The sequence below is a fragment of the Pyricularia pennisetigena genome, chromosome 2, assembly GCF_004337985.1.
Source record: "Pyricularia pennisetigena strain Br36 chromosome 2, whole genome shotgun sequence".
Classification (NCBI taxonomy): Eukaryota; Fungi; Ascomycota; class Sordariomycetes; order Magnaporthales; family Pyriculariaceae; genus Pyricularia; species Pyricularia pennisetigena.
The window spans coordinates 7,150,905-7,168,025 of record NC_043741.1 but is presented as its reverse complement, the minus strand read 5'-3'; the positions used below and the strand labels follow the sequence as shown (position 1 = coordinate 7,168,025).

At 36.1% G+C, this 17,121-nt stretch overlaps 1 protein-coding gene across 1 annotated transcript; it reads right to left on the bottom strand.

Annotated features, from left to right (window-relative positions):
* Nucleotides 1-4,663: 4,663 nt before the first annotated feature.
* On the bottom strand, nt 4,664-8,021 carry PpBr36_01997 (uncharacterized protein; the record flags this gene model as incomplete). Its single annotated transcript, XM_029889181.1, has 2 exons — nt 4,664-5,218; nt 7,989-8,021. The coding sequence occupies 2 exons, from the start codon at nt 8,019-8,021 to the stop codon at nt 4,664-4,666; spliced, it is 588 nt and encodes a 195-aa protein (XP_029752094.1).
* Nucleotides 8,022-17,121: the final 9,100 nt, after the last annotated feature.

Sequence of the window (17,121 nt, the reverse complement as noted above, 5' to 3'; positions counted from 1 at the left end):
GATTGTGCAACAACAATATATTATCTCTATTACCCGCTAGCAGACGGTTATCTGCCATTTTAACGTTCCATCAGCCTTATACGTGATCCACCTTTCCCCGCGTTCAAGATTAAGCTTATTCTATCTCGTAACCTCCTCACATAATTCGCTAGCGTAAACCTCATTAAAAATTTGAGCCAATTACAATGGCGTGCACGATTTATAAAAATCATACCAAAAACTTTGGATTTGCAATGTAAGCGATCGCTGCAATACCTGAAAAGGCCTAAGTCGAACGCTAATTTTTAGCGATCCCCATTGTAATTACAGGGGGTTAAGTGTTACAATAGCGCTTAAAACCAACAATTCGCACAAAAACAGCAATATTTTCGTTAATATACGTATTATAAAGATGCGACAATAACCAAAATAAAGCTTAAATTTCAGGTTTTCCAGCGATGCAAAATGCATTTTAGTGTACAAGTTATAACCTTTCCGGGTTTATAACCTGTAAATAATATGGGTTGCTAACAGGGGTTTAGGTATTAGCCTAGGTGCGGCGTGGTGCTGATTGCGTTGTAAAAACCTGTAATTACAGGGTTTAAATATATTAAATTCGGGATTAATAGATTTGATTTATTGGTGGGGGAGACTTTGTTTTGTTTCCTTTACATATTTTCCGACATCGAAGTGGGGGTCCGCACCCCGCAAAAGGTTCCGGTGCCGCACACGATTTTCCGAAAAATTGATTTATATACGTCGTTGAAAAAATACCTTTATTTCCATACAAACCATTTCTGGGTTCGCACTGATTTGCTAATGTGATGGAGATTTCAACCCGGTATAGGGTAGCTGATTCGTAAGTGCAGGGTGGGTATTAAACCCGGTACAGGGTGAAACCCCACTCGCTGACTTTGAATCGCAACTCCTGCAATATACAAAATATAACAGAAAATCTGACAGCCCCAACAGCCCCACTTCGGCACTATCTATTGTGGCTTATATACAAGTAAAAGTGGACCCATTCCATGCCAAATAAGGCATATAATTTAACAACATATAACGGACGAATTTATGTTTTTTTATTTGCAAAATAATCTTTAATTCGTTTATTTACCGCCTTATTCGGTATATATACTCCAACCAATGGATTTATCGATTTTGAGGCCGTTAAAAAATGCTTATCGACGTTAATTTCGATTTATTAACCAATTTTGCTATTTAATAGTTGTTGGAAAACGAAATTTCTTTTTTTGCTATGATATAACCACATTGAAAGCATTTACAGCAAAAAATATTTAATTTGGGTGGCGCATAACGGGTTTATAGCCGGTAAACTTAGTTAAACCACTTTTAAGCCCTTTTTTATTCAAAAATAGCAACGCCAACGTTCTAAAAAAATAAAAATAACGTTTAACAAAAGGATAAAACACCGGAAAACCCAACCTAACTAATTAACGACCCGTTTTTTTTTATTTGGAAACCCTTTAAAATGACCCGAAATATTCAATTTCAACTGCAAAGGTTATCCTAATCCAATAAAACCAACGCTATTTTACGTTTTTCATTTGCAAAAATCCAAAAAAACATCGAAGCTAAAAACATATTTTTGGTTAACGCGCAGTGAAAAATCAATTTATTGGGAGCACAATTGGAAGCAATACGGCCGGCGACAAAAAAAGGGTAATTCCGGATCCAAACGAGTTTTTGGTTAATAAATAAAATTTTATTGGATTGCAGGAAAATAATATAGAAAATCTGGAACCTTTAACTAATAGAAAAGAGGATAATAAACCAGAACAGCTTGGAAACGATTATATCTTTGCTCGTTAATAGTTTTATATTCAAATCAGTTTATAAAAGTAGGTATCTCGTTGTTAGATTTTTAAGTGTGGCCAATAGAGGGGGTGGTCATTAGGGGGTACCCGACGTTAGCTGCAAACATCCACTTTTGGCTTTCATTTCGAGGTATTAGCCGATTTTCCACTCGGCTGCTTAAGCGAACATCAGTTGTTATAGTGTGAGCGGGTCAGTTAAATGGTTAAACATTTCACCTTATATATTTATTACCTTATACCTCTTACGTTTTTTAACCCTGCTATTAATCGGCAATCTCGGTATTAAAAAAGGAATACCGGATTTTGATTCCCAATTTGGGGATTGGTGTTAACAATACCGTTATGGGAAAACGGTGGTTTTCGAAGCTGTTATACCAAAGCACACAATACGGTTTTAACCAATTGCAAGATTTGGAATTAAAGTGAGTGGTATTTGGCCTATTGATATGGCCAAACCTCTATTTAGCCCCCTATTGCTTGAAACGTGGATTCACGCCAAAAAGGATTTCGATTAAGATATATAGGGGTATTAAAAGATGGAGACGAAGCCCCTATTAGAGTTAGAATTGATCGAATTATTTCAACCACGGTATGGAGGAACTCGCCAGGGTTTGCTGATTTGAGGCGTAAAAATGCCACACGCAGAAATTTACTAGCGTTGAAAAGTGTATGGTTACCAAAAACATTGAAATTGCCTATAAATTACGTTAAATCGAAATATTCATAATGCACAGGTTATCATGGGGGCGATTGAACCTCAAGATTTAGAATTTCTAGAAAGAGAGGATTAGGAAGGTGTATTCGGTTGTATTGAGGTATTTAATTTGGCTGAATAAAAGTGTAGTGAAGTTGTTGTTGGGAATAGTTTTATGCAAATTGTTGGGTATCCGTGAAAGGGGGTGACCGTAGAGGGGTCGGTTTGCTTGTTAACAACGTATCGAGGAATAAAACTTAAGAAAATACAAATTATATACGTTATTCATTTTTCATTCAGCCAATTTTTGCAGTACATTTGTTAAAAGTCCCAATTAAAGATTTAGTTTAATCTTGGAATGGTTTTATAGAAACTAAAAATTGATGAGTATGCTTTAAATAAGCAAGCTCGGCTTGTAAACGTCCATTTTTACTAAAGAGCTCGGCAAACCTTTGTTTTGGGGAAGGCCGCGTTTTAGCAGCTGTGCCTTCTGTTGCGATTATTAATCCTCCGAAGCATTTAACTCGTTGGTTATAACCCTGCATTTGTATATCGTTGGTTATTTTAGAAATTTGATTTTGTAATAGTACGTGATAAGACGCCCACCTACCGAACCCCTATACCACCATTTTATATGCAGTAGAAGGCGAAATGGGCTTTGCCAAAATTGGTACCGCCAGTTTAGTTATTTGAGATAACGCGGACCTGTTGTGGCGTTTCCCAATTTTCGGATTTGTATTATTAAGGATTTTACTGTTTGTTTAAGTAGCCGAGTAGGGCGGGGCATTTCGAGCTTCATCATCTAGCAAGCCACGATATTGCCCCTTTACATTTTAATTGTATTTTTTTTGCGATATCCCAAAAGGTATATCCATCGTATTATTGGTGACTATGTGAATACTTTCCCACTATTGGAAGCAAGGTAATATGAGGTAATATTGTTTTAAACAAAACCATTTGGAGACCTAAAAGGTTTTTAATAACCAACAAACCAGCGCCAAAATTATTAAAACATCCGTAACAGCTCCAGCTCCGCCTTACCTAACTTTTAATTGCTTTTTGCACCTTTAAACTATTCTATAATTATTCCGGTTTTTGAAAAATGTTTTTAATTTTCCCCCAATTTAAATCAAATAGGCAGCTCCATAATTGACGAAAATAATAAAAACGTTTTAATAATCGTTAAAAAAGGCCCTGCAGTAGAATTTATATAAACCGGTCGCCCAACGCCAGATCTGGTTTCCAAATCGCGGAAAAACGTTTTTTCCAGGTAACGATTAAGGTCCCAAAGCAGGGCTTTATATTTTTTCCATACCGAAAACGAATATGGACCTAATATCCAAATCGGATAAAGTTTTTAATAGTCGGTTAATACCCCAATCGCAAATGGGTGTTAGGATAAAAAATTATAATAAAGCAAATAAACCTTTTTGCTTATACCTATAAATAAAAGGCGTGGTATAAGGTTTGGGCAATAATCGTAAAACGTAAAAAGCTGCATTATTGTATGGATTGTAAAATTAAAACGGCACGTTTTGCGAAATCGAGCCTCCGGATTATCCGTGAGCCAAGTTTGGCCAAATTTTTCGACGAATGATCCAAAGCCTGTTTTAATTAGCCTTTGAAATGTTGTTTCGAAGGCCGTAATATCGTTCCCCAAAAAAGCGTTGCTGTCCTGGAGCTTTTACAACCTTAACGTAAATGGATGTGAAAATATTAGGTTGTTTGGTGGCGAGTTTAACTATAGTTTTCATTGCTAAATGGTATCGCGCGAGCTTGTATATGTGCTTAATCCACAGGGGCATCTCTTCTTTTTCGGAGCAGAACCATAATTTTATCCGTTTTGAATATTTCCATCGCGTTTGGGCCGCCCATATCATATGCGGAACGAGCTGAACAGGCGTTGTATCAGCAAGTATATCAGCGCGAGGTTTCCAACTAATAAAAGTGTTTAACAGATTAGAAAAGACTGACCAGACTCCAATGTTTCCAAAAGCTCTCTTGCTCTCGTAGAGTTGGGTTGGAGGGACGCAAGAGAAGAGCTCCTTTGCATACGCAGCCGCAGTAGCCGTAGTCGCAGATTCCACGAATCACCAGGCAGGGAAAGCTGTTCATCAACCCGGCAGTCTCCACTTTGACGTACAGACAGTCCTCACCGACGGCTTTCAAGATCCGGTCGCGAGTAGCAGCATCCTCGACGAGCCTGATACCAGAAGCGACAATTCCTAGTGAACCTCTGGATCTGTCGAATCCCGTTCTTGGCGTTGTACCTCCTCGCTGCTGTCGCAGCTTCCGCAATCTCGACCGTTGGCGTGCTCAAAGGCTGGCTGGAATAGCCGGTCGTTCTCGGTCCCCTGGTGTCCGTAGCTTGGCTTGGCCTTTGTGCCCTTTGCCATCTTGGATTTGCCGTTGATGGATGAGAATGATGCGAGGAGGTCAAAGGCTGTCGTTGCCCCGACGTCGTTCCAAAGATGCCTGCAGGGAGCGACGTGATGACGATGTTGTGTTCTCCCATTCGGCCCCACTTATAAACGTTTGAGTCCTTGGGATGTCGAACAAAGCCGCTTGGCGGACCGTGTTCCTCATCAAGCATGGCTACCGCGGCAGCCGCCTCAATGGAAAGGGCGGCGATCCACCCAATGGCGTAGTGATCGGGACTGTCCAGGACCGTGGTGGCAGCCCTGATTGTGGATGAGTAGCGACTGGACTAGAGAATGAGACGATAAAGTGTGGAGTAGCGAACTCGGGCTAAAGTAAGGCCTGCCAAAACCCGAAAACAGGTTTAGCCCAGCCCGGCCCGCCAACCCATGGGCTCTTGGCGGGGGCCCGTAGTGGCCCACGGGTTTTCTTAGCGGGTAAACGGGAGCCCGCGGGCTGGCGGGCTTAACCCGAATTGGGTAACCCGCGGGGTTTCGTATTGGGGCGGTTAAAAAGGAATAATAATATAAAAAGAAAACGAATTTGTTAAAATTGGGATAAATATTTAGTAAATAAAATGTATCCATTAATATAATTATCGATTAGCAGGTATTGAAATCAAAAACAAGGCAATATAATGGAAAAGAAATAATAATAACCATTTTGAATAATTATCTTTCCTTTTAAACCCATTATTTTGTTTTTTACACGATTTGATTAATATTTTCCATATCCGTATTAAAATTACTGAAATTAACCTGGTTATCCTGCTGCTTTTCCTATTTTTTACGCAAGTTTTTATTTTGTTTCTTATCCTTTTTTCCTTTTCGTTTTTACAATTATTCTTACCTAAATTATTAGGTAACAGAAATTAAAACGAAAAGGAAGTCGAATCCATAAACGAAAACGAAAACGACGAATTTGCAGTAATAGTTAGTTGCGGTAAATCTTTTCTAACAATTGTGGGGAATATTTTACCAGCAGTTTTACGAGGTTTTTAACGTATAATTTCGCCAGGTAACGCAATTTTCGCTATTTTGGAAACTTTTGGGAATTTTAATATAAAGTATAAAAAATTTTAATTATTAGAATACAGTAAAAACGAAACGACGGGTAATAGGGATGTAAATCTTTTATTTTTGGGGCAAGTACGGAAATAATTAGCTATTTAAAACAAAATTTGGTTGGAGTAACGGGGGTATATCCATTTATTTATGATATTTAGGATATATTTAACGAAATGCATATTTTTAATTTGGATGATAATACGGCGAACGTAGATAGCGTAAAAATTGGTAGTTAAATAATATAAGAATAACTATATAGGATGGTTATAATAAAGGGTTTTTACCTGTAAAAAAATCACAAAAAATATTTTGCTGTTTTTTCAAAATTATAAAAGCGATTAATTGGAAACGGGAATTATATTAATAATTTCAAACCATTTCCCGTATCAAACTTTGGAAAAGAGTTTTAAGGACAAATAGTTTAAAGGTGCTTTAATACCGCCTAATTTCGCCTCAAATAATTATTAAAGTGGAATTAATATATAATTAGACAATAGAAAATAAATAAAATTTACTACCAGGTTTAAATCGGCGATTTTGCCCGTGTTTATTTGTTAATATCTTTTTTTTCAAAACTTTTTATATAAATTATAAAAGGTTAAAAGCTTTTTACCTGCAATCGAACGGGGAATTTCGGCGCGAGAAACCATTATCACCAAATTAATTAAGAATACTTTGGCGATAAATCTTTTAATAAAGACAAAAAGGTTACGAAAAATCGTTATAAACAATGCGAATAATAAATAACGAAAAATAAAAAACAAAAAAAAAGATTGGTGCGGATAAATGGTCGGGTTAGAAGCCGAAGTTTTTTTGGCAATTGCGAGAAAGTGAATAGAGGCGGGGTGTGGTTTAATTTGAGTTTAATTAACTTTAAAGTGCGAAACTTTTATCGACGGCGCTGGACTTAATTGGGTAAAACGCAAATAAATTGACAATGGGGTAATTAAATTGGGAATTTAAACGCAAAGATTTTTCTTTTTATAAAACTTATCAAATTTATTAAAATAATAAAAATTTGAAATTTAATGAGAATTTTCAATTTTGAATTTTAATTACAATTTTGCTATATTTGGAGTAATTAATTATGTTTAGATATTGTTATTATTTATAAATATGGGTAAATACTTTTATTTTGAATAATGTATTTCAGTTTTAATTTGAAAATCAACAGTTTTTAGCGCCCAAACGCAAAAGCGACGAAAAAATAGGACGGAAAGCCTAACATTCGCGCGTTCGCGACAAAAAACTAAAAACGCAAGTAAAAAATGGCGACGAATTTAAATTAATAGAGGACCGCGCACGCAAACGTTTCAACACCGCATTATTTCGTTGAAAATCAAAACGTCGGAGCGAATATAAATATTTTACGTTTACTGAATTCGTACGAAAATAAAAAGATAATAAATTCAAAGTTGATTTTATTGCCAAAAAGTGAATAACTACTATATATAGCTCTTTTAAATATCAAAATAACGTGGTAACTATTTCATACAACCATCCAGGGAATTTTAAAACCAATATTAGAAAATCCTACAATCCAATTTCGGTTTGAAATCCCGGACTTTTACCCCAATCGACGACGAAAATTGGGAAAATGTAGACGATTTGGATAATTTGTAGGATTTTTTTAAAACGTTTTTGCAAATTTCTATGAAAAAAGCCGAATTCAAAGTGCAAAAACAGGAAAAAATGCTTATTGCATTATTATATAAATAATACATCTATGAAGGTAAAACGAGTTAATTTATCCGCCAAATTTTCCATAGGTTTAGAAAATGTATTTCACCTAAAACTTTGCAAACTTGGTAATATAATGCGTTATATCCGCCACAAAAGCGCGCATCTTAGTTAAACGGTCATTTTAAATCAAACTAAAATAGCTAAATTGGTAAATTATAATGGTTGTATAGGATAATTATTTAATTATGCGGTTAACAATTTTAAATATAGCGTAATTTATCTTGCTATATAATATATCGATATTAGCACTCCCTGGTAGCCCATCTGGTTACTAAAGTGCATTATTGGGCGAAAAACATCGCGGTTTATAATTTTAATATAAACCAAATATATTAGTTATTTAAAATTAAAACCAAATTAGTTTTACAAATTTTCATTTTTTTGAATAGAATAATTCCTAATTATTTTTACAAAGCGATTTATATTACGCTTATACAGTCCCTCATCTTGGTTAAAGCAACTTTTTTGCGCGTTTTTATTTTTTATAACGTATTTAGATTTTTGATTGTAAAATATAATTATATTAAAACTACCGCCCTATTCCGTATTTAAAAATAATATAGGGTTTTTAATCGCAAAACACCTGTCCAAGGCATTTAGGCTTAAGAAACCCCGTATAAGGTTTATACAAATATATTAAACAAATTTATTCGTATTATGCACCTAATAATAATTTAGGAAAATATGGATGGACGGGTTACGCTCCCATTTATTGCGAGTAATTGGGTTAGGGTGCCTAATTACCAAAGAATATTTAAATTTTAGGCAAAAGGGTTATAGGTGCTAGTTATAGAACCAATTTACAATAAAATATTTAAAGAGTTTGAGGGGGAGCTTTTGCCTGCTATTTAATTTAAATACGCGGAATAACTGCGAGTTTTAATTATTTATTCTACGGTGGTCTTAGTAGCTAAAACTTTGAATTGCGTAAATTTCATTTAAATTTAATTGGCGTAGTAAATTTCCAGTTAAACAAAAACAAAATTTAAAAAAGATTTCTAAACGGTTAATTGAATTTTATGTTTTAATATTTAAAAATAATTCTTATAACCTATTACTTTTAACATTAAACGAACCAGTTATACATTTTTCGTCGACACTCTAGCCCGCTTTATATGGATAATAGCAAGGTTTAAAACAGTAAATAACTGTACCATGTTATAGGGTAAGCCAACGGCCTTAAGACCGTTAAATATCCTTGTTGGTATTATTACTAACGCTGGGGGAGAAGGGAGGAAAAGGTGCATATCCGGGTCGTGGTAATGTCCTTCCCCTTATATATTATCCCTGACCCGTTTTTGTATTTTATCACGTAATACGTGCCTTAGGTACGAATCCATAATATAACCCGTATTCGCCCGTCCTTTATCGGGTATAGTCCCTATTTGGAGGTATAAAAATAATCCAACGGGCGCGTATCCTAATATAATTTACCCGTTTATTATTCCGGGCGGTGTAAGCCCGTGGTCGGGTTTTGCCCTCCTATTTTCGGCCGCGGTTATGTCGCGGGCCCTTTATCCCCGGATCCGTTTACGGGCGGTTATCGTGGTTCGCCTTTTCCTAATTTTAATTGGTATAAGTCCGTGGTCGAATTTTGTCCTCCCGTTTTTGGTTGCGGTTATATTGTGGCGTTTTTATCGTATTTACCGTTTACGGGTAATTATCGCGGTTTATTTTCCTTTTATTTTGGGCGGTATAGGGTCGTGGTCGGGTTTTGCCTTCCTGCCTTTGGTTGCGGTAATATTGCGGTTTTTTTGTCGTATTTGCCGTTTGCGGGTATTTATCGCGGTTTACCTTCCTCTCACCTTAGGCGGTATAGGTTCGTTTATTTATTAGCATAATTCCTTTCCCGTAATGGTTGCGGTTTTTGTTTTTCGCATTTTTCCTCGCGTTATCGTCCTAATCCCTTTTACCTTCCAATTTTTCCTCCATTCAAATCCTTTTCGTCCCTATTCCCTCCCTTTTTTATTATTTTATCGATTTTTCCCGTTTTCCCCTCGCTTTGCTTTTTATTTGTACTGCTTTTATTTCGGCCGTTTTTACTTCCTATTCGTTCCTATTTATTATTCGTATCGTTATTTATCGTTACCGCGTCGTTATTATATCCCGGGCTTTTATTTCTTTAATCGCGTCCCAAATAACGCCTGGATAAATTAATACCGGTAATGGAAATAACCGGCCTCCCCACCGTAATAATTAATTGCTTTCGTTATATAATAATAACGGCCGCCCATTTGTAAATTATATCGATTAAATACCGATTGGGTGGTATCGTTAATTTATATTCGTAACGTTTTCGTCGCGTTATCGGTACCGCGGAATTCCAGGGTAATTTAAATAACGACGAATATACCGCCCCGGAAAATGTATTTTTTTTTGCGTTTTTTGTATAAAAACGTTTAAAATTAACGGGGTTTGGGAATATGGCCTTGCCCCCGACGGTATTGGTTACCAGCGATACCGCGATATTAAAAAATCGTATTATTATTACAGCGAGGCCGCCTACGCCTTTAACCCTATTTTCCGCCGCCGTTTGCGGGAATTAAAAACCACGATTTATAATAATCGTTATATCGTTTAACCTTTAATTAAAAGCACCGTCGTGGATAGCAAAAAAATCCCTGGTAAAAATACCGTATTGTTTCGAAATTTTTTTACCGCGTATACCAATTAGGTTCGCGTTTACCAGGACGCGTAAAATAAAATGGCGAATTCCGGGGCCGTAACGATTTTTACCAAAATTATTGTTTTTACCGCTATATTTAATACCCTTTTTCGCAGCGGCGGTAATCGTGACCGTTAATTGGTGCAAATTCTCGCACGCGGCTTTATTTACCTGGAAATACGTTTAATTTTTTTAATATTTAATTATTTCGATAACGTTATTAATTTTTAAAAATTTTTTCAGGAACGCAATACGTCGCGTTATAAGGAAAACCTGCAAAAAGCGCGCCGAAATAATAACGCCTTCGTTATTTTAATTACCGTTTTAACCCCTTCCCCCGCCGTTCCTATACACCAGTTCCGCCCCGCGCATTCCCCACGCCTTTTCGCCCTTATTATTACCACGCCCCGCCGACGTTTCGAAATTCCTTTTTCGCGTTACCCCGTCGCGTTTCGTTTTGTTCGTGCCCCGATTCGGTATATATTTGGTTTTTCGCGTCCCCGTACCCTTATTTCGTCGCGCTTTCGTATTTTTGGTCGTAATATAGGCAAAAGCCCGTTTTTTGGAAAATCCCGTCGTAAACCTTTTTTAATTAAAAATGCTACCCGACGCTATACCGCCCTATTGCGGGAAATTAATTAATTCGCCGAACAGTGGGAACTCCCGGTTTTTAAGGATAACGCGGAAAATAATAAAATAAAAAAGGAGGACGTCGAAATAAAAAAAAAAAATAAAAAAAAGGGAAACCTGGATAGCGAATCGGAGGCGTATAATTCGGTTTTTAATTAATATTTTATCGCCGCGTAAAATTATCGCTTCGTTTTATATATATTAATTTAATTCGAAAATTGGGTGGGTGGGATGCGGCCACGTCGCCCCAAAAATAGGCGCGGGTTATATAATCGTCGGTTTATTTTCGTTATATTTCGCCCCGGTAAAAGGTTTAATTTTGCGTGTTTTTTTTACCGTACGTTTAATTAAATTAATATTAGTTTTGGGTTTACCGCGTCGCTTTTTTTCCGGGGAATCGTCGACCTTTTAATTAATTATGGTAAATTTTTAATCCGGTTAAATATTTAATTATTAACGTTATTTCGATATTGGGCCATTATTTATTTGGACCGGCCCCCATTTTGTTTCGAATTCGTCCAATACCCGTATATTTTCCACTGCTACCAAATCTTCCCACGTAAATTTATCGTACCCTTTCCATTTTACCAAAATTTTACGTTTACGTCCTTTCCTTATTACGTTTTTCGCGGCCAGGATTTCCTCCACCACCTATTTTTCCGCGGTTTCGTTATTTAAATTGGATGGGATTAATAACGGGCCGGGTTTAATATCGGTACGAATTTGGGACGGTAATAGGTCGTTCGCGGTTTTTTCGATTAATTTTACGTAAAAAATGGGGTGGATTCCTTTCGGGACGTTTAACGTAATTATTAATGGTGTAAAAATCGCTACGACCGTGTATTTATTTATTACGAAATTAAATTTTTTATTCGGGCGATTAATTTTAACGTTCCGTAGGTTGAAAAAAATTTTATCCCCTATTTTGAAACGGTTCGCCGGTTTCCGTATTTTATTCGCGTTTTTTTTGGCGTTATTGTATATAAATTATAACGGCGTGGGCCACGTTTATACCGTTTTTAAAATGCTGTAAAAACAAATTCGCGCAATTTTTGGGCGTGGAACCCGGTCGTCCGTTTGCCTATATTACCGGGACCGCGTTTACTTCGTATTTTAATAATAATTTATTAAAATTAATTCCCGTGGTTAACGAATTCCTATTATTTAACGTTAATTAAATAACCGGTAAATATCCGGGCCAATTTATTTGGTCGAATACCACGAAAACCTTTAAATAATGCTGCATTTTTTAATTAATCCGTTCCGTACCCCCGTCCGTTTTTAGGTGGTAAAACGTTAATAATAATTGTAAAATTCCTATTTATCGGCATAATTCCGACCAAAAACCCTTTACCCAATCCAACCCCCGGTCCGATATAATCGCGTTGAAAAAACCCCTAAACCGCCACCAGGTGGAAACGAATTTCGCGGCGCAAATTTCGGCCTTTATCGAATTTATCGCTTTTAATTGGATATATTTGGAAAATTTATTAATTATAACCATTATATAACGCGGCGCGTCCGCATTATTATTTAAAAAATCCGTTATAAAATCGATGGAAATTTGTTTCCAAAATTTATCCGGTATTGGTAGGGGTTGTAACAGCTTTTATTTGCGTCGTTTCGATAATTTTATCCTGCGGTATATATTATAATTGCGTACAAATTGTCGGATATATTCGGTTATCCCGTCCCAATAATAATTTCGAACCAAAATCGTAAATATGTTATTTTTACCGCAATAACCAATTATTAGGGATTTATAAATTCGTTACAAAATTGCCGTGGTTAAGGGTTCCCAATTGGGTAATTAAAAACGGTTTTTGTATAATAACGTACCGGAGGCGTTTATTAAATAATCCGTTATTTATACTATCGTTTCGGCTTCGGGTAAAAATTGTTTTATATTTTATTAAACCGCGTTACGTTTACGGGCGTATATTGGGTTTTTTTCCATTATTTCGTTCCAAAATTTTATTATATAAAATTGCTGGAAAATAAATATTTTTTCCGGGACCGCCGGTAATATATTTTATAATAATATTTAAAAAATACCGATTGTGGTTTTACTGGGTATTAGGCGTAATATTATCGCTCGCTTTTTTTCGCTGGTTTCGTCTTGTTCCCGTTTCGATAGCGCGTCGGGGATTATCGCGTATTTCCTTAGTCGGTATTTTAAAACGTAATTAAATTTGGATAGGATTTCGGCCCACCGCATTTACCGTTCCGACATTACCCTCGGTTTCGTAAAATATTCGAACGTTTTATAATCCGTAAAAATAGTAAAAAAAAAACGGATATTACGTAATTCCGTTTTTTATATTTGTAAATAATGGACGACCGCGAGCAATTCCTTATCGTAAATAATATAATTGCGTTAAACCGTCGTTAATTTAACGGAATGGAATATTACCGGTTTTTATAACCCGTCCTTCCTTTTTTATACCAATACCCCCCCAATGGTTGCGCCGGAACAATCCGTTTTTATTTTCGTTTCCGTTTCGTCGCTCCATTAAACCAATATTAACGCTTGCAAAAATATTTATTTAAATATTTTAAAAGCAATATTTTCCTCCGGTATCCATTTAAACGGTATTTTTTTTAATAAATCGAGATAGGGGCGCCGTTAAACCCGAATACCCGTTTATAAAATCCCGGTAAAAATTTGCGAATCCTAAAAAACCGCGCAATCCTCGTAATTTCGTCGGGGTTTCCCATTCCCGGATCGCGCGTAATTTTTCCGGATCGGTTTCCACGTTTATATTAACGTATATAATAAACCCCAAATATTTAACGGAAATAACCGCGAACGCGTTTTTATCGAAATCCAAATTTAAACCCGCTTTTTTTAATTTTCCCAAAATGTGGGTAATTTTCCGCCAATAATCTGTTTTGGAACCGGACGTATATATTAAAATATTGTCCAAATATATTAATATATAATCGTCCAATATATTCCCGAAAACGCCGTTAATATATCGCTGGAACGTGGCCGGGACGCCCGCTAATCCGAATAAATATACCAATTATTCGAACAATCCGAATTTTGTGCGAAAAACTGTAAAATATTTATTTTTTTCGGCCACGCGTAATTTATGGAAAATTGCGCGCACGTTTACTTTAATAAACCATTTTACTCCGGATAAAAAGCGGAATATTTTTTTAATTAATGGTAAAAAATACCGGTCCTATATTATAATAGCGTTTAATATTTTACAATCGACGTATAAACGCCATTTTCCAAAAATTTTCCGGATTATTAGGACCGGGGTTGCGGTTAACGACGCGTTTATTCGGATCCATTTTTTATCCATTATACGGATTATTTATCGCCGTAATTCCAACAATTAATCGCGCGGTATATAATATAACCGGCCCCATAATAACGGCGGGGATTTACCGTCGTTATCCTTTTGGATCCGGATATAATAATCCAATTCGCTTTTATACGGGGGTAAAACCGAAATTTTACCGTCGTTAAATAAATCCTCGAAATTTTTTAATTTTGCGGGTAACGTCGCCGGGGGCCCTGCGTCGTTTTTATTTACCGCCGTTAAAATTAGGACCCGGGTTATATTTCGTAACGAAATAAAAACGAATTCCATTTATTTGTTCGTATTTTTTTTTGTTTTTCGGGCCGCGGCCAGGAATACGTTGCCTATAACCACCGTAAATTTCCCGTTTTTCGGACGCAGGAACAATTTCTGCACGAATAACCCTTTAACGGACCTTATTTTCAACCTTTTTTAATTTGGGTTAAATACCATTTTCCGGTGGGTTATCCAAAAAAATCCCAAAAATAAATCCTGCGTTAATCCCGGAATTATATAAAAGGATATCGGCGCGGATTAACCGTCGATATCCACGTCGCAATTATTTATTTCCCGTATATCGGTTCGTATTCGTCCCGTTACCGTGCCCAACCGGCGGATTTATAATAAAAAAACTTTTATTATTCCCAATTTTTCGGTATAATTTTTGTTTATAACCGCGTAATATTCGCACCCTAAATCCATTTATATAATAATATATTTCGTCAAATTAATTAAAACCGGGATAAAAAATAATCGCCCATCCATTATAATTTATATTTTTTTAATTATTTTTTCCGATTTATATTTATTGGCGTATTATAGGGTAATCCGGGCCCGTCGCGTCGGTTTGCCCCTGGGTTAAAATTATAACCCAAAATTAATTTTTTCCTTTTTCGGGGTCGTTTAACGTCGGACGTATAACCGGTGCGAATTGGTAATTTTGGGCGTAATGGGAGGCGGACCCGCAACGGAAACAGGCCCCCGTTTTACGGCGTCGCTGGAATTTTTAAACGGATATTTATAAAACTTTATCCTTCTTTTTATTTCCATCCAATCGACGCTTTTTTCGTTTTTTACCAACGTTGTAACGGTTTCGGTTAACCTTTATCGCTAATACGCCCGTTATTATTATATTTTTTAAATTTATTTATAAGGAATTTGGGAGGGGGGCGTTCCGTTTTTGGCCGAAACGTTTATTTAAATTAATGGCCTCCAAATCCTGGGCGATATAGCGGTATATAACGATAAATCCGTGGTAAAAATCGGAAACGATACCCTTTCCTACCGACGCCTTTTTTATCCGGTTAACGACCCGGAAACGCAAATAATTGGCCCGTATTTCGTTTAACTATTTAAAACCCCCGGCCGCAATAAGGAGGCGTTCGAATTTAATAAAGAAATATGCGAACGATTCGCCGTATCGTATTCGGAATACCTCCAATTCGGCGAGGGTTTAAATTTTTTTATAAAAATCGTCGTACGTGCGTCCCAAATATTCGATAAAATCTTCGTAATTATATTCCTTTTCCATACCTTTTATTTCGTAAAAAAAACGGACGATATCCTATATTATAATAATAAAGTTAAATTATACGTATTCGAATTGGTCGCGCTAATTTCCGACAAATTCCGCGTCGCGTACTAATTTATACGAAATAATTTATTTCCAAATTGTAAACGCAACCGGTGCGCCGTCGTATAATGGGGGGTTACGTAAAAGTTTTTTTTTAGGGCGTTATTTTTGCGCGATCGCGCCTGCGTTTAAAAAATGTAATTGCATTTAAACGATACGCTCCTCCAATATCGCGATATTCGCGACCAAATTTTGGTAAAAATCGTAAATTTCCCTTCCCGCGCCTGGCCTTGGGTTAACCATTATCGTGTTTAAATTTGAGCGTTAGTAAATATTATAGGGTAAACCAACGGCTTTAAGACCGTTAAATATTTTTGTTGGTATTATTACTAACGTTGGGGGAAAAGGGAGGAAAAGGTGCATGTCCGGGTCGTGGTAGTGTCCTTCCCCTTATATATTGTCCCTGACCCGCTCTTGTATCTTATCACGTGATACGTGCCTTAGGCACGAATCCATAACATACCAAAAACATATCCGCCGTTTTTTGCAATACTATTAAAGCTTTTTTTTGTATTTGAAATATGCTATAAGGCGCAATTGTAGATATTTGATCTTTAACCAAGCGCTAAAAAGCGATTTTGGTGATTACAAAATTTGTACGGGATTGCAATCGGTGTATTTTTTTTAACACAATCATTTTGAATAATTATTAAAATATAACCGTCTAATATAACCAATTTATTTTTTACTGCCAGGCTTAAACCGTTTTGCACGATTAGTCTCTTATTATATATTTTTTTATACCCGTTTGTTAAGTCTTTCGGTATTTGGATTTGGTAATTTACCCCCAGTTGTCCTTTTTCGGTTTTTTTGATTTTCCCTCCTCTTTTTTGTAAATTATTTTTTGAATGAATAATAGTTGAAGGTGTTTTTGAAATTTCCCGTAATTGTAAAAGTAATTCGGGGTTTATTTATTTAAAGAAAATGTAACAATACTGAATGGGCTCGACGTAAATTAACCCGAGATTTACAAATTATTAATTTAAATATCCGATAATTTAAAAAAATGCTTATTTATTATATGGTAACATTTGGTCTAATTTGGGAAAGTTGGGAATTTGTTGACGTTTGTTTCTGTTCTGTTTTTACCATATTTGTATACGGAAAACCTGGCGACAAATAACAATGCCAAAAAAAATA